At 41.6% G+C, this 27,567-nt stretch overlaps 4 protein-coding genes, 2 non-coding genes and 1 pseudogene across 7 annotated transcripts; 2 read left to right on the top strand and 5 right to left on the bottom strand.

The window, feature by feature from the left end:
* The first annotated feature begins 719 nt into the window (after positions 1 to 719).
* On the top strand, positions 720 to 11,006 carry LOC139656707 (heterogeneous nuclear ribonucleoprotein A/B-like). 2 transcript variants are annotated; one of them, XM_071534324.1, is made up of 9 exons: positions 720 to 791; positions 2,575 to 2,769; positions 4,562 to 4,730; positions 5,751 to 5,909; positions 6,434 to 6,565; positions 6,767 to 6,869; positions 7,347 to 7,496; positions 8,358 to 8,448; positions 9,804 to 11,006. In XM_071534324.1, exons 2-8 carry the CDS (start codon positions 2,600 to 2,602, stop codon positions 8,429 to 8,431), a joined length of 957 nt encoding a protein of 318 aa, XP_071390425.1. In that variant the 5' UTR covers positions 720 to 791; positions 2,575 to 2,599; the 3' UTR covers positions 8,432 to 8,448; positions 9,804 to 11,006. The 2 variants fall into 2 exon arrangements, with proteins under 2 accessions (XP_071390425.1, XP_071390426.1); XM_071534325.1 differs by having other exon boundaries at positions 8,361 to 8,448.
* Positions 11,007 to 13,607: 2,601 nt separating this feature from the next.
* trnav-cac (transfer RNA valine (anticodon CAC)) lies at positions 13,608 to 13,680 on the top strand. Its single transcript has one exon. It is a non-coding gene; the product is annotated as a tRNA-Val (tRNA).
* A 3,033-nt stretch (positions 13,681 to 16,713) lies between these two features.
* trnav-cac (transfer RNA valine (anticodon CAC)) lies at positions 16,714 to 16,786 on the bottom strand. The gene has a single exon. It is a non-coding gene; the product is annotated as a tRNA-Val (tRNA).
* A 1,147-nt stretch (positions 16,787 to 17,933) lies between these two features.
* LOC139656713 (uncharacterized) overlaps positions 17,934 to 27,567 on the bottom strand; it is a 52,044-nt pseudogene continuing 42,410 nt past the window's right edge.
* On the bottom strand, positions 19,352 to 19,676 carry LOC139656718 (histone H4). Its single transcript, XM_071534337.1, has one exon. The coding sequence runs from the start codon at positions 19,661 to 19,663 to the stop codon at positions 19,352 to 19,354; it is 312 nt and encodes a 103-aa protein (XP_071390438.1). The 5' UTR covers positions 19,664 to 19,676.
* Positions 22,826 to 23,254, bottom strand: LOC139656710 (histone H3). The gene has a single exon (XM_071534330.1). It carries the CDS (start codon positions 23,234 to 23,236, stop codon positions 22,826 to 22,828), a length of 411 nt encoding a protein of 136 aa, XP_071390431.1. The 5' UTR covers positions 23,237 to 23,254.
* LOC139656714 (histone H1-like) lies at positions 25,064 to 25,687 on the bottom strand. The gene has a single exon (XM_071534332.1). The coding sequence runs from the start codon at positions 25,685 to 25,687 to the stop codon at positions 25,064 to 25,066; it is 624 nt and encodes a 207-aa protein (XP_071390433.1).

Genomic DNA, 27,567 nt, shown 5'->3' on the forward strand with positions numbered 1-27,567 from the left:
GACTGCTGATCAGTGACTTTAGTTTTTAAGAATGCTGTGTGTGTTCATCTGATTAAAATATATTCCTGTACGTTTAATTTAGTTGATGATTAAATTGAATCTGATTCATGTAGCTGTCTTATTTTTTACAGAGAGAACCTAAGTCTAACCCTCAGTCTGACTCCCTCATGTAAACTGGTTTCTTAAACTGTGGCCCAGGACATAAAACTGATGCACACTGGTCTATATATGACTTCAACTTCAATCCCATGATAAGAGACTAAATGTTAACTTGGCTCCCGGCTGTTCACTGCAGGCTGAGAGTCGGCGCTACATGAAAACTGCGCACACTTGAAGCCCCAGGTACAAAAACAGTTTCACTTTTGATGCAACGGAGGAAGTTTTTCTATTTTACTGAACAAAATGAATCCACAGAAATGAAGCCATTGCCGATATAAGACTATATAATATCATATCATATATAATATCACCGCATCGATTACAATCACATGCAAAAGAACAGACGGAAAGTCACATAACGCTATTGTGCAAGTGCGAAGGACTGAGTGAGGAGAACAGGAAGGAGGAAGGACTTTGTTGTATTTGTTTTTTTTGTAAGTGTGTGCAACCAGCCAATGGGGAGGCTCCTTTATCGATGCACGGGATCAGACTGGCCAATCACAGCCGTTGTCATTACGACGTCCCCTGCTGCTCGGTCACATCCGGTCGTATATATTTTGCCACGAGTTAGCGGCGAATTTGGAGAGTGTCCATTTTGACCAGCGAGTCACCGTCTCCTGCATTTATATAAAGTAAGCGCATGTTTTTGTTGTATCTGTGTATTGAAATATACGCCATTGTGTTCAGCACTGCTCGCTGATTCGTCTCATTATGTTTCCCGTCAGCTGCTTTTCCGTATTATCTCACTAATAGTAAAACTAGCCAGCTGCCTGTTGTGATTAGCTAGAAAGCGGCGCTAGCTAAGCTAACGGTTGTGGACAGAGTGAATGGGCCGCAGCGTGATTAGCGTAGAAGTTACCTGATAAGATTTTTGTAGATTCAAATCATCACCCTGTGTTTAGAAAGACGTTTAGCTCAATCTGGAAGTCTGCTGTAGTTTTCGTGATGCGACCCGGTCGCGGTGTGGCTAAGCTAACGGCTAGCCGGGCCTGCATCCTGCGGTGAGCGGTAACGGAGCAAAGCGCGCTCGACTTGAATACTCAACATGGAGATTAGCCCGGTGTGTCCCCTTGTCTCTAATGTGGATTCACCGTGAGGCCACACGCCGTTAAGACGCGCGGCGGTCCACCGCGGCCTTGCTGATCGGCGACATGGCTCAAGACGCTTTTTGCGTGTGTTTCTGGCAGCGGCGCTTTGTTTATTTTAATCCAAATTTAACCTTTTATGATCTGTTCACTCTGCTCGCTGCCTTCCATCATGGCGTATTTTGCCTTTTTTTAGAAGACTGCGGGAATACATGGCGAGCTAATTCTTAAATCCTAAAGTGTTAAGTCTTGTTTTACGAGGTATTTTGCCGAGAAGCAAAACTAAATTAAACGGATTTTTGAATGGAGTTTCGCGTCTTTCCATACGAGGGAACGGATCGGGACCAAATTCATACCAATCCCGCTAAATATTCAAATTTGAAGCCAAACTCACGTTTCGTTTGTCAAAGTCAATTTTAATATAATGTACAACAGTGTTAAAACTTGAATCCTCCCTGTGGGGGAACGGGGCAACTGGCTCAGCAAATTGTAATTGGATACAACATAGAAACATTTTTTTTTTTACAATTAAAGTATTTTAAGAACATACTATTTATATAAAGTATGAATGAAAAGTGAGGGGGGTGGGAATCAGCATTATGCAGCTGTGCAAAATAAAACTGCAATGGAGCTTAGTGAGACGAACAGAAAATATGAAAATGTGCTAAAATGATATTTACAATTGAAAGTACATGCAGAAAACACAGGCTAGATGCAGCTTATATACACGATGAATGCTGAATGTTTAATGTCTTAAATGTTGATGTATATTGTGGTATTTAAATCAATTTTAAAACACAAAAAATACACGAACCAGAGACGCCAAAGCATCATTCAATGTAGAAAATGGAGCCTGATGGTCATTTTTCATTTAGTAGAGATGTGAAATTGTTATCAGTATAACATGTTTCAACACCGCTCTAAGGGTGTATATAAAATAAAACGTGAAAAACCTGTATAAATTAACCTGTTTACCATCTGTCCCATTGATTTTGAGTCCATGTTTATACATTCAGTCAGAGTAATGGGAAAAAACATGGTAGTAGATTGTAAGTGTAAGATATCAATTCGGTTCATAAAGTGGAGATTTTAGTAATTTTTTTTTATTGTTTTTTTTTAAAGCCATCTCCTGTTCATTTCTTTTGAGGAACAAATGTCTCTTCCTCTCCCTTCATTCCCACAAGGCAAATATTCACCAAACCAGATTCTGATGGCACACCTAGGCTCCTCTGCACCTTGATCTGGTTTCACTTCATGTGTTCTAGTGTATGTAATCTTCAGCTGCGTTGGTTCACAAATGATTTTAAGTGTCTCCTGTCCCCGTCTCAAGTCTCTTGGAAGAGCCGACCGTCAGCATGGCAGACGCTGAGAACCAGTTCATGGAGACGTCAGAGGAGAACGGCAACGAGGGCGCCGAGGAGGAGCAGAACGGGGCGGAGCAGGAGTTCGTCGCCGCGGAGGAGGCGCAGGACGACAGCGGAGACGGAGGCAAGATCAACGCCAGCAAAGGAGAAGATGACGCTGGGTGAGGAAGAGGAGGAGGAGGAGGAGGGGGGCTGTGGAGCAAGGCACTAACACTGCAGGGTTAGGGGTTCAACTCCTAACCCTGCACTAGTGTTTGTATGAGACTGAAGTAGGGCCGGGCGATAATTCAATATTAACGTTTATTGTCTTTCAGTAGAATCATATCGTGATGATATGAAGATATTTTGATATCGTGACACATTTCTGCTGTCTGAATTAATGATGACAAGCAAATTTTACTTAAAAACTCTCATAAAATGCGATATGGTAGGAATATTATTTAAATATTTCAGTTTTGTTTGACATCACACCTAACATTACCATTCGGTTCAATGAGATGAACATTAATTTGATTATTTAATGTGATTTTTGCATACATGAACCATATCGTGATATATATTGATATTGCAAAAAATCCTTAAGATTATCATGATATTGATTTCAACCTTATCGCCCAGCCCTAGACTATAGGGTATGTTTGGTTAAAAAAAAAAAAAAACTATATTAGTGATGGGACAATCTGCTTATCGTACGATTCAATACACAATGTGAGGTTCAGGATTCAATGCAACACAATACAAAGTCTTAAATAGAACTTAAGTGACAACAAAGTCTGAATTCTGTTTATTTCTGAGACTCAAATCTTTCTAGCGATGCCATTGGCTGCTAGAATGTAAACAACAATTTAAAAATGTCATTACAAAGTGACAATAATACAATTTGGATGGAGAGCTTGTGATAAACTGTGATGGTCAAGAGTCTCATCAGTGATTACTACAGCAGAATAACATGGAGCTGATATGTCACATTGATATATTGCTAATGCGGTGGAGCGGTTTTGGTTCCATGTCAGTCTTGGTGTTTGGTTGCAGGGTTTGTAGGTTTCACTGCTGAAGTTCATATTAGTGACGACACACAATTTTACAATGCAAAAAATTTGACGTTGTGGAGCTGGGAAGAAGTTTGTGATTTCAGCTGCGTTCTAATATGAGAAATGTCGTTCAGAACGGTCTTATTTCTTCCTCGTCGCTTGAACACCAGCTGACTTCACTGATGTGTAGAAACAGAAGGAGGCGAGACGGACTCAGCAGACTGAAAACTAGATGGAGTAAAGTTTGGCCTGTGTGCCGCCATTTTGGCTTTCCAATTAAGGAAGAAGACAACTGACAAGATGAAGACTGATAGCAAGTATTTATATCATAAGAGATGGAGCAGGTCAGACTGGCACCATGCTGCACCAAACCTGCCGTCTCCCTGTTGAGATGCACTGATGTTTTTGTTTCCCCTCAGAAATAAAAGGATTTTTTAAAGTCGTAATTGTCTTCATTTAGAAAAAAAATACCAAAATAATAGCAAAATACTGTGATATTGAACCTGGGGCTGCAACTAACGATTATTTTCATTGTCGATTAATCTGTTGATTATTTTCTCGATTAGTTGTTTGGTCTATAAAATGTCAGAAAATGGTGAAAAATGTGGATCAGTGTTTCCCAAAGCCCAAGATGACGTCCTCAAATGTCTTGTTTTGTCCACAACCCAAAGATATTCAGTTTACTGTCATAGAGGAGGAAAGAAACCAGAAAATATTCACATTTAAGAAGCTGGAATCAGAATTTTGACTTATTTTTCTTAAAAAAAGTACTCAAACGGATTAATCGATTATCAAAATAGTTGGCGATTAATTTAATAGTTGACAACTAATCGATGAATCGTTCCAGCTCTAATTGAACCATGACTGGGTGTTTGTTGAACTGAGCTTTGACCACCATGTCCCGTCTGTCTCGTCCCTGCAGGAAGATGTTTGTTGGCGGCCTCAGCTGGGACACGAGTAAAAAAGACCTGAAGGATTACTTCACCAAGTTCGGCGAGGTGTCGGACTGCACCATCAAGATGGACTCCAACACCGGCCGCTCCCGAGGCTTCGGCTTCGTTCTCTTCAAAGACTCTGCCAGTGTAGACAAGGTGGGTCCGCTCAGTGTTCGGCTGCTACAGTTTATTTAAAACATGAACCTGATTTCTCCAGCGCTCTCTCTTCAGTGAGGCCGGTCCAGAGGCCTGGTGACCTCTGACCTTTACTAGTTCAGACGGTGGCTGGTTGGCATGTTTCCAACCACTTTACTGCTGATTAATTGTTGAACGTCTCTTATCACCATTATTACACAGCTTTGTTGAATACTCTATTCTGATTGGCCAATGGAGGCATTCTGGCGTCTATTTCTGAATATCAGACTGCTGTTTCACATCGCTCTGGTCAAGAAGTCCACTCCATTTTTAGATTTAAAATCATTAAGTGGCTCCACCTTGTGGCAAAATGCATTACTGCAGACAAACACTCTGCTAACTGAGGGTAGAAAACATGGAATAATTTTCCACTATTCATTTATTCAGAGAAAGAAACTTGTGATTGCTGATTAGAGGCAATCTTAACAGATTGTGTTTACGTCGCTATGGTTACAGTTCTGCCACCGTGTTGCCATTGATGCCATCTGCGGACATTTCTATGGTTACTGTTCTGCTAAACTATTTAGATTTCGCGTTTTTTTAATTCCTTAAGCTTTTAATAAAATCATTTCAGTGAATATTTGGTGTCAGATGAGTAATGTCTTTTGTAAGCAGCGATACTGTACAGCAGACTGCTTCCTGTTGGCCTCGACTCACCTGGTTAAAACTTATTTTGTGACAATGAACGGCCGTCTGCACAGTGTCCTTGTGTTTTGTCAGATTAGGGAAAGCTGTCATTGTGTAGAAAAAACATTTTGTACAAATGAAGTCTTTATTGAGCAGAATCTAAGTAGAAATGTTTAAGTTGCATTGTGGAAATTTATCTTGTACATCTTATTTTAGACCTGACTTTAAACTCCCGCAATCCTCTTTGTATGTAAATGAATTAAAATTACATCACATAGTTGTCTTTGAGTTCTGCCATACAGCGTTGTAGACTGACTGGTGTGTGTGTGTGTGTGTGTGTGTGTGTGTGTGCAGGTGCTGGAGCAGAAGGAGCACAGACTGGACGGGCGTCAGATCGACCCCAAGAGAGCCATGGCCATGAAGAAGGAGGCAGTGAAGAAGATCTTCGTCGGGGGTTTGAACCCCGAGGCGTCCGAGGACACCATCAGGGAATACTTCGGAGCGTTCGGAGAGGTCCGCTATGCCACATAGACCCACAGTAGACCGGATAGACCCACAATAGACCACAGACCTTTAGAATATCAAATGAAAGGATTTATTTATTTTTTTTCTCCTCAACCCATTTTTCAAAAAATGTGTAAATGCTGAAAAAGAACTGTACACAAAGCTAGTCCACATGTATTAACAGTTCAAACTACAATATTCCAAAAACATTAGTGAAATGGGAGCAGTGTGTGTCCCAACCTTGGGTTTGAGTCTGTTAGATGGGACGGAACGTAAATGATCCCGGTGGGGAAACTGGGTCGGTTCAGCAGCAAAAATAGACGAATGGGAATGAAGCAAATGGGGTACAAACACCAGCACACGTGTACAAATATGAGAATAAAGAGTTTCAGCATGCAGGCCGGGCAGAATCACAACAGGGGGAATTATCGAGGCAAAGAAGATGAATGGAAAATGTTTCAGAAATATCTAAACAAAAGGGGGGAAATGTGAAAATACTGAACTGCTCTCCTCCCCCTCCCTCCCCTTTCCAGATTGAAACCATTGAGCTTCCCATCGACCCGAAATCGAGGAAGAGGAGGGGTTTCATCTTCATCACATACAAAGACGAGGCCAGTGTCAAGAAGTGTCTGGAGAAGAAGTTCCACACCGTCGAGGGCAGCAAGGTACACACACACACACACACACATGCTGCACACACACACACAGAGAGAGAGAGACTGAAGTGTTGATAAGAAATGCTGCAAAGAAACATAATTAAAAGCAACTAAGAACAAGGCCAGTGTCTAGAATTGAGCATTTGTAGGGAAATAAAACTCTGGATTGAGACTTGAGTGTGTGTGTGTGTGTGTGTGTCTTCTCCGCAGTGTGAGCTGAAGATCGCCCAGCCGAAGGAGGTGTACCAGCAGCAGCAGTATGGAGGAGGCCGGGGGGCTTATGGAGGCAGCCGGGGGGGGCGGGGCCGCGGAGGTGAGGAGGAGTCTACACCTTTCATCTCTCTCTTCATCCCTGTAGTTCTTGGACCCACAGACAGTATTGTCTCTTGCTACTAACAATGAGTCCAAACTGACTTTGGAGATGTTTCACCGCACTTAGGCTCATTGTTTGGCAGCAGGAAGGAATGGAGCTCGCTGTTGAACTAGAGCTGAAAGATATTGCTGCGATTCATATCATCACACGTTCTTCTTGTCATTAATTATTTACAACTTTTAAATTGTTTATAAAAAAGAGGTTTTGGTTAAAAAAAATAAAAAATAGATGTGAGTGTGCAGATTTACTGACTCTGAGTCTGATGAAAGGTTTTGATTCTAAAACTTCTTGTTCACAAATACAGTTTGGACCAAACTCTCTGAAGAAATTAACTGCAGACAAATTAAATGTAAAGTTTTTTTTTTATTGAAGCAACTGTGATGGACTCTCCAGGTTAACTGTGTGTGTGTTTGTCAGGTCAGGGTCAGGGCTGGAACCAGGGATACGGAAACTACTGGAACCAGGGATACGGTAACCAAGGATACGGAGGATACGGCAGCTATGGCAACTACGGCAACTACGACTACTCTTCTGGTTACTACGGATACGGTGGTGGATATGACTACAGTAAGTTGAGCGTGTGCACACACACACACACTAGGGATGCACCATACTCGTATGGCATGCTGGGTAAATCTGACACCCTGTTGTAGCCTGAGACCAGAACCTGATACAACAGCCTGATGGAACCTGGGTGTTCGCGTCAGTCTGAAATTATCTGTTGGCTGGTAACACAAATAAAATGACACCTCCTGAGGATGGTTTTTAACGGTGTGACGACCCACTTTTACTTTGGCGTATGTCTCCCCTCATTACTTCCTTGAGCCGGGTTGTAACAACGGACAAAATAATTTGACATTTGCCATAGAAAATGGATTTATCCATTTTTGTCCAATAAAGCCAAAACCAAAGGTTTATATTGAGTGGTAGTTTGTATTGGGGTTTGACCAATATGGGTTCTTGAATATATGATATATTTCTGAATCAAATTTGCTGATAGCCAATGACTTGTGCCGATATTTAATATCGTTAAATTTGAGCCTTTTCTTTTTTGTGCCATAAATCATGAGGAATCAGTGTTTCCTCCCTGAACTTTCTTCTGGTCAGGGTGGAAAAGCTCTGAAACAGAGTTTACACCATCAGGGACACAAACTCTCCATTCAAACCAAGACAGCTGTAGGCAACGTTGACCAATATACAGATTTTACTAAAAGGTTTGTCGGCCCCATATGTCACACCAGTACATTGGTCTAACCCTGCTTTGTCTTGTACTGGGTGTTTCATCTACAGATCACACTGATAATGGAGCCAGCAGTGATGCTGCGTCCCTGGTGTAAACTTGATGCAAGCTGAGTGTGTAGCTGGATGGAAACCTGTCTGTCTGTCAGTCTGTCTCTGTCTGACTTGTCCCTCTTCCACTTCTTGCAGCAGACCAGGGCAACGCCAGCTACGGGAAAACTCCCAGACGGGGGGGTCACCAGACCAGCTACAAGCCATACTGATCACATTGGAGTGCAAGGTATGACATGTTCTGGTCCAGACCCGCTGCTTCATCCTGGAGCCACAAAAAACAAAACTACAGGAAGGGGCATGGTTCAGTGTCAGAGGTGTGACCAAGTCAACTTTGTTCGAGTCTCAAGTCAAGTCCCAAATCTAAATGTAGAACAGCAACTCACGTTAGAACAAATCAAGTTGATCAATCGAGTCCAGTATCAATTTAATATCTTAAAGAAAACTAAATATCTAGGACTTTTCAATGCAATATGGTTTTAATTGGGGCTGGGAATTGATTTTAATAAAAAATTAACTAAAAGCAGTTTTCTGTGATTAATCACGATAATCGCTTTTTTTTTTTTCTTAAGACTGATGCTTGTAATCAGATATTTAAACATAGAATGACCACTAAATCATCAAAGTAATGTAGAATCAGCACAAAAATAATGTAGAATCAGCACAAAGGAAGTATATTTGAAATCAAATGCTATTGTTTAATGGCATCTTTTTAATTGAAAACAGTCTCCCCTGTGAACTACAGATCAGCCATTTCTATCAAAACCATCCAGATTAAGCTTGAAAGCCATTTTTCTTTATATTCACTAACTGAAATAATTTCTCTACAAGCGCAGCTGAAACTTCCAGCCTAAAACTCCATCCTGTCCTCTATCATTAGCCAGGATGACTTGGCTGGTCCGCTGCTACCGAAAAAACTCCCAAAAAAACAAAACAAAGCACAGCTCCTGTACAGTAGCAGGCTCACGGCGCCCTCTAGAGGCTGTTAAACTGGACGGCAGACAGACGGCAATAACCAGCAGACCAGCAGCTGTGTATTCAATCCATTGACCAACTTTTATTTTGCCTGTGCATGGGAAACGCCGTGCAAAAAAGTCAATGCTGCGTCAATTGCGGACATTTTTTTAGCGCGTTAACAATCTTTGCGATTAATTTGAATTGTTTATTTTTCCCAGCCCAGTTTTAATAGGATAAAACCTTGAATTTTACACGGTTCCCATGGGCCTCAGAAGTCTTGAAAGTGTGTTTGATAAAACAAAGTGTGGGGATCCAGTTTCCATTAGTACTGCCTTTTGAAAATGCGTCTGCCTGGAAAAACTGAAGTTTCCGTTCAGGTTCTGCAAAATTAGACGCTGTCCAAAATTTCCCAAGTATGGCTTCAACCCCTGATGGGAGGTCACCGAAGATCATTAACAATTCTCTCTCTCTCTCTCTCTCTCTCTCTCTCTCTCTCTCTCTCTCTCTCTCTCTCTCTCTCTCTCTCTCTCTCTCTCTCTCTCTCTCCCCCCCCCCCCTCTCTCTCTCTCTCTCTCTCTCTCTCTCTCTCTCTCTCTCTCTCTCTCTCTCCCCCCCCCCCTCCCTCAGGACTCAAGTGATCCGGTGGGACTGTCGGCTGGAGGAGCGACACACTGGGCTTGACTCAACCTCTTTTATGACAGAAGACCATTTGTACAGAAACCATCAGAATAAAATGTAACTTTTCCACGTGTTTTTTTTTTTTTTTTGTTTTGTTTTTTTTATCCTATTGTTTTTAGGTTTTATTTCATTTTTTCCCGTTAGTGTGTGTTTCTTTTTTTTTTTTTTTCTTTTTCCGTTTTTTTTTTTTCCCTCCACATTTCCAGCGATGGAAGTGTAATTTTTACTGTACTTTTTGGTACCTGTTTTGATTCTAATGTATTGTAAGGGTTGTATTTTACATGTTTGCTGGCTTTACAGGAGAAACCTTGACGCTGTAAAGGAGCTTTTTTTGAAAAATAAAACAGTTTTCAGTAATTTTTCGTTCTGGTGCTTCCAGACTCTGGGGTCGCAGTTTAAAAAAAACAAACAAAACAAAAACTAAACTTAAAAGTCGTCACTAAATGGCCATAGGATTGAGATTCAGCTTCCTGGTTTATGGTTTATTAATGGACCGGAGGGATACTGCAAGAGGCACCATTACCCAGTGAGCCAGTTAACAGAAAAATGAATTTGTCAAATGTAACGTGGATATTGGTCTGTCATTATGAAGAATGTGAATTTCACTAACTATGTCAAAAGTCGACTGGCTAACTGGATAATCGTGCGTCTTCACATCCCTCTAGGTGGTAGATTGGTGATTTTTTTTTAAAATGTGGGATCCAGTGTACCGAGAAGGGATTTTATTTTGAGTGATAACTCCTTTAAACCTGAAGAGACTGTCTGCCTCCTGCCCACAGCCTGCGGGCTTCGCTCCTTCAGGATGCGTTGAATTAACCTGGATCTGTCATTTCTAGACGCATGCAGATGTGTGGGATGTAATGGAAAAACGGGTTTTTAATAGCAATGCAGCGGTCTTAAGCGCATGTTGTTGGGGACAACAGATCCTGCTATTTCAATGCATCATTTAAAAAAAAAAAAAAAAAAAAAAAGCTAATTGTTTTAGTTTCTATGCTGACTTTAATTTGTGTTGGTAAAGTGCCATTGGTCTTAGAAATTACCGTTCTGAAGTTTAATGTCTGCTAAGTTTCTCTGCAGCGAGCTCCGGCCCTCCGGAGTCTCCTCAGCTAGTGTCTTTGGCAATTTATTAGTAATAAACATTCTGGTTTATAATGATCTGTGTATTTCTAATGCTTAATGTTACTGTTAATGATAATCTGTGAATACTGAAGATTAATGGTTTGGGTCCTTTTAGTTTAAATTCACAAATCTTTTGGCATTTAAAGGCACTTGAGTTACTGTTGTCAGGACTTTTGTTTTGGCACAGACATTTAAACTTGGTGTCCAATATTCCCTCTTTCTGTGAGTTATACATGTAATAAATAAACTCTGGTAGGGAAAAAAAGAAAAGGTTACCAATGTAAGAACCTTAACTGTAAAAACAAATCTACAACTTGGATTTTGTTTGCCACAAAGGCCTGAAGAATTAATTTGATAATTACCAGGTTTTGGAAAGTTACTTGCAGAAAAATCTGGAGCAATGATGAAAACGAATCGCCTCTATACACAAAACACATTGTATGAAGCTGTAAACTGTCACTGAGGAGAGATTTTAGTGAAGTGTGGAGTGATGTGGTCCAGTTCAGTCATATTGGTTGTAATATCTTCAGCTGTAGTCTGATGGCCTAGTTGACCGTGTGATGCAGCCGGTCTGCCTTCAGCCTCAATGATCTGATCAATGCTCTAACCCTAATGCAGAAGGTCCTGGTCTCCAGTCAGGGTTTACTGTCCTGTCTGCTGCATGTGGTCTGCATGACTGAGAACAGACACTCAGGTTCCTCAGGGATCTGTTCAGTTCCTCAGGTTCTCCTCAGGGTAGGGCTGCAACTAATGATTATTTTCATTGTCGATTATTTTCTCGATTAATCGATTAGTTGTTTGGTCTATAAAATGTCAGAAAATGGTGAAAAATGTGGATCAGTGTTTCCCAAAGCCCAAGATGACGTCCTCAAATGTCTTGTTTTGTCCACAACCCAAAGATATTCAGTTTACTGTCATAGAGGAGTAAAGAAACCAGAAAATATTCACATTTAAGAAGCTGGAATCAGAGAAATTTGACTTATTTTTCTTAAAAAAGTACTCAAACCGATTAATCGATTATCAAAATAGTTGGCGATGAATTTAATAGTTGACAACTAATCGATTAATTGTTGCAGCTCTACATCAGGGGTCAGCTAAGTTCCTCAGGTTCTCAGGGATCCGTTGGGTTCCTCAGGTTCTCCTCAGGGATCAGTTGGGTTCCTCAGGTTCTCCTCAGGGATCACTTTGGTTCCTCGAGGATCAGTTAGGTTCCTCAGGTTCCCCTCAGAGGTCAGTTAGGTTCCCCAGGTTCTCCTCAGGGATCAGTTGGGTTCCTCAAGTTCTCAGGGATCAGTTGGGTTCCTCAAGTTCTCAGGGATCAGTTGGGTTCCCCAGGTTGTCCTCAAGGTTCAGTTAGGTTCCTCTAACTTGCCTGAAAGTGTAGGGTTTGGGCCTGGAGAACATGCAGGGAGCCCACACCTTTCTGACAGCAACACATCCAAACTGTTCAATCAGATGTTGGTACATGATTCTCCTACATGATGTATGAAGAGGCTCAGGCTGTAAATGAAGGAATGAAGGAAACTGTCAAAACCTACTGGTGAAGAACAAGTGGTAGGTTTAATTTCTTAAGCATTCACACCCTGCAGTGACTGAGAACAACATCAGCCATGTTTCTCTGTGAGAAGGTTTGTGGTGGAAACAGAACCTCCTGACACCCAGCAGGAAAATGGTTTTACAGTTGTGATTATTTTTACATGTTTGGTTATAAAAACAGAGTTTAAACACACAGTGAGTCAGGTGTCCACTATGTGTTCAGTAAGAAATAGCCTATTGCACATTCCTGAAAATCCACTTAGCTGTTGCTAAAATACCTATCTTCATAAAACAATTTGATAATACCTTTAAAAACATTAGACAGTTGAAGTCTCTTTAAGTCCAGTAGATTTTGTTTGTCTTCTTACCTGGATGACTGAAGTGAATCCGCACAGACGGATAACGTGCCTGTACTGATTTCGGCCATTTTGAAGAGGAGAAAACATGATTGCCATGGTTACAGCCCCACGTGACGGACGTCTCGCTCTCTAAAAGCCAGTTTAGACCAAAGATTCGCGACGAGACGAGTTGAAACTTGCAACCACTTGCAGTGCTCCGGGTCTGCGACGCTCTGAAACCTGCCAGTTTACACCAATGCGACTAGACGAGACGGTGTATCGTTTCCATAGCAACGACTCTCTGTACTTCCGTTCTTACTGCCGGTTTTTCAGGCTTTTTTTTGCAGCTGGATAATTTGTAGCGTCTTAACATATGAATGAGGATAGTGACAGTGAGTTACTTGCTACAGCTGCAGTTCTAGTATTGATGAAACGGCGTAAAAAACGAGAGGGTGAAGAATTTGGAGCCGTCCATGGGTGCTTCAACGGAATACCCAGGGGGCTTATGCAAATTCATGCCGTGAATTTGAGACAGGAGATCTGCCCTCTTTTGTCACTTTCTCCCGTCTATTCCCGGAGCAGTTCCGTCGTTCAGAGGAGTTGGTGCGAATCTTTGGTCTAAACTGGCCTTTAACCTGCATCGGATTTTAACAGAGTCATGAGGGCTTTACTTCTAATACTAACCAGAGACCGACGTGATGTCCACTGCCTCATGATGTGACATTCATGTATATGTCATCGGGTGGTGCAATTGATATCAGTTTCCGTAGTGTAGTGGTTATCACGTTCGCCTCACACGCGAAAGGTCCCCGGTTCGAAACCGGGCGGAAACACTCTTTATGTTTCAGTCAGGTCCGACTTCTTTTCTCCACACATGTAGAAATAACTCAGACTGTCACGTCTGCATGGACAGTGCAGTACTTTACAGTCACTGGTGGAGCAGAGAGCTCCAGCAGCCATGTTGACTACCGTGACCCAGGAAAACACGGACACTTTCGTAAGGGATCAACATCGTATTTCCGCTATTTCCACTTGGAGACCACGGAAGTATCGCGAGATCCCGGTGTTTCCCCGAGACTCAGAGTTTAGGCTAATTTCTATGTCAAAATTAACACGAAAAGACTTCAATCCTGTCTGTCTGGATGTATTGTTTGGTTTTTACAAATTATAGGAAAGAATTAGAAAATGATTTTTTTCTGTGTAATCTCATCATATTGCTGGCCAAGTTTTATATCCATGAATGTAAGGTGTTAAAAACTAAACCCTTTTTTTTGTACCTTTAAAAAGGAAGCAGAGTCCTACAGTAGAACATGATCTACCTCATGCAATAGAAAAGCTGTGAAAACCTTAAATTTGTGCTCCAAATGTAACATCTTGATATAATTTTTACTGCACCATTTTCATTTTGTATTTGTTTGTGTCAAGCTTTGTTTGTAACCCCTGACGTTGTATATTTATATGTCTGTTATTCTTTGTTACTGTTCTGTTACTCCATTTATGCTTTTGAATAATTTTGTATATCTGATGCTGATGATGATAAAAAAAAAATCCTGTCTGCCTGTCTGTGGCCCAATCCCAGTGCCCCCCCTAAGCCCTGAACCCTGAGACTTAATTGACGTCACCTGTGTGCGCAGCTGTAGAGTGTGAGAAGTCATGAGGCTCGAAATGGTTCAGGAGGAATGGGACGGCACTTTGTGGCATCACTGTTGCCTTGACAACGTCAGACGTTACTATCCCCCATCAATTAATCCATTTGTAATTTACTCTTTGTTTGCGCTTTTGTCTAAACAGCATTATTAAGCTAAAATGAAAAAAATGTTGATGAATAATGTTAAATAGGCCTAGGTATATGTTTTGCAACATTGCAAAGTTTATACTGTGCTAATGGATGTAGAAAATACATTTCATTCTACTAGAGGTTAATCTGCACTACATCATTACAATATGAAAAATATGTACAAAAAAAAAAAAAGATTACAAAAAAGAAACAGTAGGAGGTACATTGAAAACAAAAGGTACTTTTAATAAAGCTTAATGAGCACAAATAAGCACATAAAGGCAATATTACATGCTGCTTATATTAGCGGCATCTAACATCCTTCTTAAACGTTTAGGAAAACTTAATTTTCTTTTTTCTCAAATGAACTGTTTATTCTGTTTATTCTGTTTTAATGTTGCAATGTTTTCTCTTTTAACTGTATCTTGCATGTAGTTTCACCCTTTCATTCCTGTTTGTTTTTTTTGTGTTTTTTCCTTAATTATGTTTTTTTTCTTTTGTATCGGTTGTATTGGCTGATATATATATATATATATTTTTTTTTTTTCCTTAGTTTTTTATTTTTTTTATTTTTTTATTGTCAGCATCAGATATACAAAGTTATCCAAAAACATAAGCCTATACATGAATATTAACGTCACACACGCTATGAACTGTGGGTAATCCCCTCAGGCAAAGTCTGCAGAAATGCGGATTTACGGAAAGTCTGCATAAAGGACCCATAAAGTCCGCCAGTGAGCCCTCGCGCACTCACCGATTTCACAGTGGGACAGTCCTGAACCCTCGTGGACTTGTCGGGAACGCGCGTCAAAGTCCGTGAGTCTGTGAGTGTGGACATTGATTGGGCCTGTCTGTCACGCTTCGGGCTAACATGGCGCCCGGCCTGCTGTCCTCCATCTTGTAGTCCGTCGTCATAGCAACAGTTCTGTTCAGTAGAGTTTTATTCTGTTTTAGCTTCCTGTTGGTCAGCAGCTTCAGTTTCCCCACGGAGTCACAGTCCATCTGGTCCGGCAGAAACTCGCATGTTTATATATTCGTATCGGATTCCGTCCAAGGTGATGTGTGTGCGGGTTTCTGTGCTGTTGTGGTTCGTTTCCTCGCGAAATAGATAGATAGATAATTTTGAAAACCGCGTGCTTTATTGTCCACTCTACGAACCACTAATCCCTTAAATAACCTGCATTTCCATTACTACATTAATTCAGCCCTTAATTCGTGCAAAATCCCCTGGGAGTTATTAATGGAGGAGATTAATCGAAACCTCCTTAAAGTCCCCCTTAATCTCGACTCCTTACTTTCCAATTTAAAAGTAAAATTCAGGGAGACTGAACTTTTCCATTATTTTCCACTTAACCTGTAAACCTGCACAAAAGACTTGGAAAATCCCTTAATTTCTAGTGTCTCTGTGAATCAACCCATGAATAAATCCCTTACAAACTCATGATACTAACCTTACTTTATAATGGAGATATTAAGGACATTTCAGGGATACATGTGTGTGAAATAAATGTGACAGTAAATTTATGAAAGGAGTTATTATTTCATATAGTTTATCATTACAGTCTAGACGCTCTAGGCTTGCAGTGTACTGTGATTCATAAAATATATTAGTTGGCTAGAAACTCTTCTCTAAGACCGACAGAAACAAATCTATAGCTGCTAAAAACAAGTGGGTCCATGTCTGGTTTATAGTTTATAGTTCATAGTGTCTCGTGCTGTCTGTCCTGACCTTCACAGTTCCAACAGATCAAATTCTGACGCGTGTCGCCCTCTGCTGGTTGATTTAAAGACTTGATTACTGAGCCTCGCCTGTTGCGGGAGAATTTAATTAGTCTGAGAAGCTCCAGTCACTCAAATAATCCAGATAAAGATCCATATTATCTGCACAGTTCTAAGATTATAATGATTCGTTCAGGATTAAGACATGTTTATCATTTGACTATTAAACATAAAGTTAAACCAATGACTTTTGATGTGTTTTATTTGTTGTAATTGTTGCAGGTGTTTTTGAAGAGTCTTTGCAGAAGCTGCAGGTTGTAAACTGGACTGAACAGTTTTGTTGAAGGCGGCTGTTAATAGAAATAGAAAGTGTTTCCGCCCGGTTTCGAACCGGGGACCTTTCGCGTGTGAGGCGAACGTGATAACCACTACACTACGGAAACTGACACGAGGAACCTTCCGGAGCCCCGCTGCTGTCTGTGTTCAGAGGATCATCACATGTAGAAGAGTGAGGTTCTACTCTTACGGTGGAAAGGAGTCTGGCTCAAGGAATCAGACTATCACAGGTGGTGTGTCCATTAAAACACAGGAGCAATGAGTCCGTTTGTCCTTTTAATGTAGATTGAGTCCATACAATGATATAGGATAATGCTTGCAGTAGTTGAATGAATTGTTGGTTTCTATAATAACAAACCAGAAACACCACATATTATAAAGTGTACATTAATATATTTAAATAACATAGCCTACTACAAAGCATAATAAGCTAGACACTTGACTTACGTTAATATATAATACAAAAATATACCGTTTCTGTGCTCTGAACACAATTACAAGTGACGTCATCATTTCATTCATAAATATCGGCGTACGTGTAATGTGTTACACTGGGTTTAGCGGCGCCGATTGGCAACAACTTAGAACAATTTAATCATCATACAAATAAGCTTAACTTACATTAATCACAAATAAGCTTAACTTACATTAATCACTGTATAATGTATGGACCTGATTAATCAAGGCCCAGCGCGCACCACAACGCGCACCACAACGCGCGTGACCGTCAGAGCTGGCGCGCTGCGGCGCAGTGGAAGGGCGCGCTGAAGTCCCGAGATTTTCCACATATGTCTGTATCAACAGAAAATATTACTAAGAGCAATATTACAAACTAAATGAGCGGGCCATCTGTACTGACAGACACTGCTGAGCTCATGAACACATGATGCAGCCTACACACTAGTTTTCAAATAGAGTTGCATTTACCATTATTATTTGGTTTATGTGCTACATTATTCCAGCATCAATGGGTGTACTTTGTATTGGAAACAAGTAACATGAAAAACACAATATCACTAAAAAAAACATTATGACGAGTAAAGCGAGAGTACAGCAGTTTTACATGAAGTGAATTCACTCTCTGGTGAAGTATTAGTGTATTAGCGTGTATTATGTGCAACTCACAAAATGTAGGCTAATTTATACCCCCCCCCCCCCCCAGAAAAAGTACTTAATTAAAAACCTATACCATAAGAAGATTAATCAGCTCTTAATTGAAGTAGTGTGTGGCCCTTAAAAGGACCTTTGGGTGGATGTGTCTCCAGGCGGTTTACTTGGAGCTGGTGTACTTGGTGACCGCCTTAGTGCCCTCGGACACGGCGTGCTTGGCCAGCTCACCGGGCAGCAGCAGGCGGACGGCGGTCTGGATCTCCCTGGAGGTGATGGTGGAGCGCTTGTTGTAGTGAGCCAGGCGAGACGCCTCACCGGCGATGCGCTCGAAGATGTCGTTGACGAAGGAGTTCATGATGCCCATGGCCTTGGAGGAGATGCCGGTGTCGGGATGGACCTGCTTCAGCACCTTGTACACGTAGATGGCGTAGCTCTCCTTCCTGGTCTTTCTGCGCTTCTTGCCGCCCTTGCCGGCGGTCTTGGTCACGGCTTTCTTGGAGCCCTTCTTGGGCGCTGACTTGGCGGGTTCAGGCATGACGAGATCTCGGTACTTTACAGTAGAGAATGAGCTGAGAGGAGCAGAGCGGATGGCTTTTGAGGCAGCTGATGCAAATGAAGCTGTGCTGTTCCTCCTATACGATTGGTTGAGTTTTGCAATCACTCTGGGCATGCGCTGAACAAGGAACCCTCTCCCACAGAACTAGAATGGGTAGAACTGATATGCCCAGTCAAGTAACTAGGCATACGACCGTGTAGTTGTTCGGCTGTTGAAGCATTTGAGCATGAAATTCATAAAGTCTTTGCGTTTTCATGATGAAATCATCAGTTTGTTGAACATGTCAGTGTCAGTTAAACGTCACACCTTTCTGAGTCTCACACACTGAAGAGAAAGTCCAAACAGTACTCATCATTGCAACATGATGAAAGATCAAACTTCTGATTTATGCTAGAGATTACTATGATAAATCAGTAACATGCCTTTCCATCTACGATATTTCTGCGTCTCAAAAGACTTTGTGACTGCCCTTCAGAGTCCAGAGTGCTATTTACACCATGGAGCCACAACACACTGAACCTGCTGCCAGCTGGAAGGATTTCATGTGGCACCACAGACTTACTGAGATCGCCACTGTCATTCAGTGTATAGCCTTTATTCAGTAAGAATTGCGAGATGGGAGGATGACATGCTGGAGCATGGGAGGATTTCATGTGGCTATTACTATTATCGCTGTCGATAGCGTATCTTACCTTTAATACGAATCACATAAGCAGATGTGATGGTGACTCCACATACTGGGAACTGAAATGGGATGATGGATAATCAGTGCAGAGGGGCTGAACAGTGTTCTTTTATCTCGGGTTTTCTCTGTGTATGAACGTGTAATTTAACAAAACTTCATGTTTGGGTGTTTTGAACCACAGCTGAGAAAATTGTAGAAACATCCAGAATATTTAAGACTTTTTGCATTGGAGCTGAAAGTGTAAATACGGATCGACTCTTTTTAAAGCAGTGGTTGGCTCTTAAAAGAGCCTTTGTGTTTGGTGTTGTCCGGTAAATGGCGTTAACCTCCGAAGCCGTACAGAGTGCGGCCCTGCCTCTTCAGAGCATACACCACATCCATGGCGGTGACGGTCTTTCTCTTGGCGTGCTCGGTGTAGGTGACGGCATCACGGATGACGTTCTCCAGGAAGACCTTGAGCACCCCGCGGGTCTCCTCGTAGATGAGACCGGAGATGCGCTTGACTCCGCCGCGGCGAGCCAGACGGCGGATGGCGGGTTTGGTGATTCCCTGGATGTTATCACGGAGAACTTTCCGGTGCCGCTTGGCGCCTCCTTTACCGAGTCCCTTTCCTCCCTTTCCGCGGCCGCTCATTTTCGATACGTTTTCTTTCGAAGCAGAAAGAAACTGAGACAGAATTCCAGAAAGCTTCAGTACTTAAACCTTCTTTGCGGACCTAAATGAGGAAGGCCAAACTCCCTCAAACGGTCCTTCCCCACATTTTTTTCAAAGGAACTTCAGCTGTGGCAAGTTAGCAGAGACTATCAGCAATCGCGTTTCCGGTTATGCGACTTTGCCTTGAAAAGTAAAATTCTAACCAATAAAACTAATAACCAATAAAATAACCAATTTTATGACTTGGTGTTTGTTATCGTGTCTAAATGTGTCTAAATCTTAATGTTTAATCAACAGTTACATGGAGGAAGTTGTAGCTGAGTCATCAGGGCAAACTGACTTTTTCAAAGTTGAAAAAAGAGTAACTAAACATGAGGTGTCCGGAACAACAAAAATCATATGAAAAAACTCAGTGGAATAATTACATTAAATATGAAGTGAAACTGGATAGATGGCATCTTAAAGAAAGCAACACTGTTGAAACCAGTGGTTCACAATCTGTCTTTACATTCTGTCTCTAATGAATCACTTTCTGACTGCAGAACTTATGACTTCAACATAACATGGTGACAAATTATTATTTTCAGAAAGATAGCAAAGACAACACAACACAACACATTTTTGGTGTGTCTGACATGATTTCTCCTCTTAATGTTTCAACACTAAAAACACACAACTTGGTTCAACATAACCTTTCAACAAAACATTAGAAAATGTGACTTGAGTATATTTGTTTAACTTAACTATATTTGAATAATTAATTAATTAATGATTAATGCAATTAATTAATTGCATTAATAATTGCAATAATAAATGCAATTAATTGCATTAATGTGATTAATGCGATTATTGACTGGAGGGCTTTCACCCACAAACAACAAAACTGACACAATTGCTTCACACTGCAACTCAGAGTAAAGTTATACGGTTATAACCTGAAATTGTATCTTAAAAAGGCTTGAATTAGTATAATTATGATAAAGCCTGAAACATATCTAACATGCAGACACAAGAATCATGACATTTTCAGCATGCTGAAATAACCTGAAATAGTGTGCAGCATGTTTAAATCATCCCACAATATTATATTTGATTGTTGCTTTATGTTTATTTCATTGATGTTGTAGTTGTGTAAAAAACGTTTAAAACGCGGGATATTTTAAATTTGAATGATGTATGACGTCAAATTGGCGTCAGGAGACAAAGCAACAGAGTTTGGGCTCTAATGGTCCCTCATTCCCGTTTTAAATGTGGAGCTCAAAGCAGTTTTGTCTGTGCATATCCCACATTACACAATGTTAAACATCAACCTTGTTTCTCGTGAGCTGAAGCTGTATAGTTAAAGTAAGGCCAGCGTTTTTGAAAATTAGATAAGACATAGTACCTAACGCATAACAGCTTTGTAATAGTGAATATGTTAAAAGTGAAATGTGTACGCGGCTTTAGATAAAAGCGTCTACCAAATGGGAAAATGTAAAATTGACATCACAAACGTCGATAAGACAACTAACAAGGAGAACTCTTTGAAGTGTTTGTGTGGCTCTTAAAAGAGCCTTTGTCTCGGTGTGGAGAAGCTGGTCTAGTTTACTTCTTGGCGGGCTTCTCGGTCTTCTTGGGCAGCAGCACCGCCTGGATGTTGGGCAGCACGCCGCCCTGAGCGATGGTGACTCCGCCCAGCAGCTTGTTGAGCTCCTCGTCGTTGCGGACGGCCAGCTGCAGGTGACGGGGGATGATACGGGTCTTCTTGTTGTCGCGAGCGGCGTTGCCGGCCAACTCCAGGATCTCAGCGGTCAGGTACTCGAGCACCGCCGCCAGATACACCGGGGCTCCGGCACCGACGCGCTCGGCGTAGTTTCCTTTGCGCAGCAGCCTGTGAACACGGCCGACCGGGAACTGAAGACCGGCACGAGAGGAGCGGGTCTTTGCCTTGGCACGAGCCTTGCCGCCGGTTTTACCACGACCAGACATTTTAGTTATTTTTTGTGATTAGAGAATCAATGGTCTAAAGTTCTTGAGAACCGGTTTATATGTCCCTCGAGCCGCTTGTTCATTGGTCAGTTGGAGCTTCAAAATCGTCGCCCAATCAGAAAACTGCTGGTGTCAAGTTAACACAGCAAATAACACTTCCGCTGTGGAGCTTCTTGGATTTTCAAAATAAAACGTCTCGTGACAAACTGAAGTTTAAAGAGAGGATTAGAGCCACATGAACAATTTATTTGTTATTCATTTATTTGATTTCTGAGATTAATCTCTGAGTTTAAAGTCACATTTCCGAGATAAAAGTCATATTAAACTTATATAGTCATATATTAAACTTTTTACTGTCATAAACATGGTTTATTTTATCAGATATATAATATCCTCCACACTGGGCATCACAATACAAAAATAGCACGTTCACAATTTATAGTGAACAGAGGCTGTTTAATTCAAATGTAGGACATCTGTGTTGTTTCAGGTCGTAGGAAATAAATGGGTGAGACTACAATAAAGAGCAAAGAGAAGCCAATTCAGAGTTCAGGAGTTTAGTTTTGCAACCGTATGCCAAGTATTAAACAGATTACACACACACACCTGCAAAACTCCAGCTGTTGTCTATCCTTAGCCCCCCCCCCACACACACACACACACCACACACACACCTACCTTTCATACTTCTCTTGAAAAACTAAAATAATGAAATACATGAAATATAACCAGACCGCAATATTGTGTTGTAAGAGAAATTGTTCAACAATATACATTATAGCTGTTTTAAACTCCCTTGTCTTTGAATTGCCTTCTGAAACAGCTTTTACAGTGGTTATATTAAGTAACTGTTGAAATAAATATGTATTTCTCACCAGGTGTTGATAGGAAAATGACAGGTGATTAATGAGTGTCGGCCAGTGAGCTGTGTAGATGGTTAAGAACCATGTTGGTAAGAAGGGCACGTGACATGATGGAAAAACTGCGGTTGTATATATTGTGTTGATATTATTGTAGTTCCCTATGAAGTGTTAAAAATACACATGATTTTTGTGAGATCAGTGGCTATATCAGCCGTCACTGTAATGATTTTGTTGCAGTGGAATAAACTCTTGTAGTGAACATGGAGGTGGCTCTTAAAAGAGCCGTTGTGTCTGTAGTCTCCAGGGGGGTTTAAGCTCGCTCTCCGCGGATGCGGCGGGCCAGCTGTATGTCCTTGGGCATGATGGTGACCCTCTTGGCGTGTATGGCGCACAGGTTGGTGTCCTCAAAGAGGCCGACCAGGTAAGCCTCGCTGGCCTCCTGCAGAGCCATGACAGCGGAGCTCTGGAAGCGCAGGTCGGTCTTGAAATCCTGAGCGATTTCTCTGACCAGGCGCTGGAAGGGCAGCTTGCGGATGAGCAGCTCAGTGGATTTCTGGTAGCGCCGGATCTCTCTGAGAGCCACGGTACCGGGCCTGTAACGGTGGGGCTTCTTGACGCCGCCGGTGGCCGGGGCGCTTTTCCTGGCAGCCTTGGTGGCGAGCTGCTTCCTGGGAGCTTTTCCTCCGGTGGATTTACGGGCGGTCTGCTTGGTTCTGGCCATGGCTCAAAGCTCAGCTCTTCCTTCTTTACGGCAGAAGAAAATAAGTCTCTTTAAACTGAATGTCGGCTTTATATAGTCGACGCTGCAGCGCTGCTACACGCTGATTGGCCTGCCCGAGGAGAGGCGCGAGCCTCAGCAGATCGCCTATTGGCGCTCATGGAAAGCCCGCCTCAAGTTCAAACTGAACCACTCCTCCACAGCAGCTGAGTCTCACAGACTGAAAGGCTTTTACTGAAAAGGAAGAAGAGTTTGGCCGTGAGGATCAGACAGAGCTTCGCTTACAGTTTTTTCTGAACGCTTAAACACTAACAGTGATTCTTGAAGCTCTATCTCTGAAACCGTTAACACTTGTAGCCGATGCATTTACCAAGTGTGCCAAACTGAACGCACGTTCTCTGCTTTACACTCAGTTTGTCATTTTATAACACACTTTTTGCAAAACTGTAAACACAACTCACTGCTTTACACTCAGTTTGCAATTCACAGTAATACATAACACACTTCTAGCAACACTGTAAACTTATGGCCAGACCCACAAAGAAGGCGAGATTTAGCCTATTTATTCTGTTCTTTTTTTTCTAGCACAAATGTTTTTGTTGCACATTTGTTGTTTGAGGAGTGTTACTGTAGAACATTTTGAGAAAAAAAGTAATGTAAATAACTTTTTTCCCCTTTGGATACCTGTGTGTTTACTACATGTATGACAAAACTTTATTGCAAACTGCTCTGCCCTGCACACAGAAAAAGCAAAAGCCACAAGTGTTTTTCGTTTATACTATCAGTGTGTAGTTGGTGCTTGGTGTGTTTATTCAAATGACGGTTTGTGTGAACTGTATTGACGCAAAAACACAGTTTTTTAAAAGAGTTTGGAGAGTTTTGCAAGAATTGTTTGCTTTTGCAAGAGATGTATAATGTTTTGCTGGTTTGGTGTAAGGTTTTGTGGTTAGTGTGTAGAGTTTTGCAAAAATAGCCTATAGTTTCAAAGATAGTGCCTAAGCATTGAGAAAAAACTGTAAACACATGAACTCAGTAAACCTCCCTGGGTACATCATTCTTCTCTTTGTGGATGAAACCCACAGGCTTATTAACAGCAGCCTAAATGTTTGAAGAATCAAACACTACGAGCAGATGCAGTGAAGCAAGTGACTTTCATTGTGAAATATTAACCGGCCAAATGAAGGTAAATAATTAGGCCTACATCAAATTAAATATTGATGAATAAAATATTTTGCTCGTGTAAGTGGGCCGTCTTCAGAAATGGATGCAACAATATATATATACAATATATACTAACATTATATAGACACACAATAATTGTATGATATATGCACAAAAACGACATATTGTAATTTAAACCTGAGTAATCACATTGAACTGACATTTTCCACTATTCTGCTGCAAGTGTGGGTTTGGATATTAAACTCAGTTTATGCAAACTACTGTCTCACTCAGACAGATACATTTTATTTGGCCTAAAAGAGTGTTTGTTGAAAAGTAATGCCTGGATGGTTTCCTGTTCTTTGGACTGTCTGCTTATGCCCAGTCTCTCCTGATATGCTGTCCGCTTTTGACACAAAACAATCAGAGTGCCCAGTGTAGTTCCATTAATGTGAAGAATAAAGTTGACCTTATTACTACCTTCAGCCTGACAGTACTGAAGACAAAGTGTAGCTTCCAGATACAGCTGTCTTGGCCACTGCATGACCTTGGTGCGAGTGGACATTGAATAAAATCGATATAGGCTATATTTAGTAAAGATGCTCTTTGACTGGAATGTGTGGGTGGCTCTTAAAAGAGCCTTTTTTGTGTTACGTGTCACTTGGACGTTTACTTCTTCTTCGGTGCTGCTTTCTTAGCTGCAGTCTTGACTTTGGGCTTGGCAGTGTTCTTCTTGGCAGGTTTGTTGGCAGCAGCGGGCTTCTTCGCCACCTTCTTGGGACTCTTGGTCGGCTTCTTGGGGCTCTTGGCTGCTTTCTTGGCCGCTGCGGGCTTCACCTCCTTCTTGGAGGATTTCTTAGCGGGTAGTTTCTTTTTAGCTGCAGCCTTCTTGGCTACAAGCTTCTTCTTCGGGCTCTTGGCGAGTTTCTTAGCAGCGGGCTTCTTTGCTTTCGGAGCTGCTTTCTTGGCAGCCGGCTTCTTGGCCTTTTCTGCCTTCTTGGCGACCTTGAAGGAGCCGGAGGCCCCGGTCCCCTTGGTCTGGACCAAATCGCCTTTTTCCACCAGCTTCTTGATGGCGATCTTGACGCGGGTCTTGTTCTTGTCCACGTCGTAGCCTCCGGCAGCCAGGCTCTTCTTGACGGCGGCCAGAGACACGCCGCTCCGCTCCTTGGAGGCGGACACGGCTTTAACGATCAGCTCACCGACGCTGGGGCCGCTCTTCTTCGGCCTGGGAGCCTTCTTCTTCGCGGCTTTAGCCGGGGCCGGGGCGGGTGCTGGAGCGGCTTCTGCCATTTCGTCTTCTCTCTCTCTCTCGGTCTGCTTCTCACAGCTCTACAGAGTCTGACTGGACTGTTTGTCGACGCAGAGCAAGAGGCGGGACTTATACACAGCATGAGGACCGTGTAGACTCAACACACACAGCCGCTCTGTCTGTCCTGTTGAAATGTGGCGACACTTGTGTTTTCTCTTCCACATTTTAGGGATAAAAGACGCAGATCGGAGCACTTTTCAAGTGGAACTGTTATTGGAGCAGTGACGAAACTTCTTTCCTCTCGGGATGACGTCATGTTTAGCGCTGAGGAGACTTTCGTTTTATTCAGGGAAGCTTCAAACCTCTCTGATACACCGGCACAGTGTTCGGCTCGCAGCGGGTTTTCTTCACATTTCGTCTCGTAAAATGGTTTAATATGCTTCACATTCCAAACAGCACTAGTTGTCCAGTAAGCAGAAATGTCTGACGAGGGAATAAAAGTGAAAGTACTGCATTGGTGTGATTAGTTTTGTTTTAATCGGCGGATTGTTTGGTGTCAGTAAACACACTGATCTGCCGGTGACTTCCTGTGAGAGATTGTTCCTGAGGCGTTTTCTTTCTGGCTCCGGTGAATGCTGCAGTCATGATTAATGACACTGAAAATATATTTTGTTAAAGTTTGTCATATTCTCTTATTTTACATGACAGTAGGCCAAACATTTATTTTGTCGAATGGACACAAATGTCATGATTGTCTAATATAAACCTTTAATTCACTGTGGTTCAACTTGCTGTGTTATCTGGTTTAAGTCCATTAGGATGAAATATCATTTTGTGTTTATCTTTTTTTATTATTATTATTGTGTGGCAAACTACATTTTAAACCTCATCAGTGTTTACTCTGTGATTAATGAAACAGCAGTTGCTCGGATATATCAATATTGGTTCCACATTGATTCCTGTTTTCATGCCAGTACTGAACAGGTTACAGCGTCTGTTTGAAACGTAATCATAATTAAAAACTTGCGATTCTCAGATTCTCTTGTCAACTTTGGAACTACACTATTTTTTGTCTAACTGTGGAAAATCGTGTTCTTGTTTCTTGCTGAATAAATTACAACTTAAATGTTAATATTACGTTAATATTAATGTCTCTTCCAGGTGTCCATTGTTAGAATATTCTGATAGCCTATAAGAAAATGTCTTCAAAGTTTATTAATAACTTTCTTTTGAAACATCTTTTTTTTTCCCTCCTGTAAATAAATAAATCTGATTCTTCAAAGGTTCTTAGTGGTGCGATATAGTACCACCATTATACAAAGAACCATTATTGTCTCCCCCATCACGCTGAAGCTTTGAAGGCACAAATGCAGACAACAAACTCAATGAAATAAAACCAAAGAAGAAGCTTTTTATTTAGGTGGGATATCCTACACCATAAGCCCCTTCGTTTTTCTTTATTCTCACCTGCACAACTGGCTCTCATTTGCTGTATTGCTCGCTTCTTCTGTTTCAATGTGCAGACAAATAACATAAAAATAAATGAAATAAATAAAAATATGCATTGTCTCGGTCTATGTAGCAGTTGGAAATGTGATGAAGCTGTCATTTTGCTGAACATTGCACAACAGTTGAGTTAATTATTTAAACTTTTTGATTTTTTTTTCAACATCCATTTTACTCTTTCATATTTCATAATGGTTTGTATATATTTCCACATTAAAGAGGCTTATTAGCCTTCAACTCTGGAGACCTGGGCGCTTACTGGAAGTCCAGGTACGACCTTAGAAAGTCCATCAGGGCCAAAAGGATCTACAGGGTCAAGGTGGAGTCCAACTACCATGGCTCTGACCTCAGACGCATGTGGTTTGGACTACGCACAATCACAGACTATAAAGGGAGAGGCCACAGGGATGGTCAG

The sequence above is a fragment of the Centroberyx affinis genome, unplaced genomic scaffold (assembly GCF_046629955.1).
Source record: "Centroberyx affinis isolate AG114_WGS23_722 - 3 ecotype Tasmania unplaced genomic scaffold, CSIRO-AGI_Caff_v1 ptg002520l_1, whole genome shotgun sequence".
Lineage (NCBI taxonomy): Eukaryota > Metazoa > Chordata > Actinopteri > Beryciformes > Berycidae > Centroberyx > Centroberyx affinis.

What these genes read in the sequence shown, in the direction of transcription:
- LOC139656707 (XM_071534324.1), top strand. Translation starts at nt 2,600, where the DNA reads ATGGCAGACGCTGAGAACCAGTTCATGGAGACGTCAGAGGAGAACGGC. An exon ending in ACTCTGCCAGTGTAGACAAG is followed by an intron (nt 4,731 to 5,750) that starts GTGGGTCCGCTC and finishes GTGTGTGTGCAG; the next exon opens with GTGCTGGAGCAGAAGGAGCA. An exon ending in CGGTGGTGGATATGACTACA is followed by an intron (nt 7,497 to 8,357) that starts GTAAGTTGAGCG and finishes CACTTCTTGCAG; the next exon opens with CAGACCAGGGCAACGCCAGC.
- LOC139656718 (XM_071534337.1), bottom strand. Translation starts at nt 19,663, where the DNA reads ATGAGCGGCCGCGGAAAGGGAGGAAAGGGACTCGGTAAAGGAGGCGCC.
- LOC139656710 (XM_071534330.1), bottom strand. Translation starts at nt 23,236, where the DNA reads ATGGCCAGAACCAAGCAGACCGCCCGTAAATCCACCGGAGGAAAAGCT.
- LOC139656714 (XM_071534332.1), bottom strand. Translation starts at nt 25,687, where the DNA reads ATGGCAGAAGCCGCTCCAGCACCCGCCCCGGCCCCGGCTAAAGCCGCG.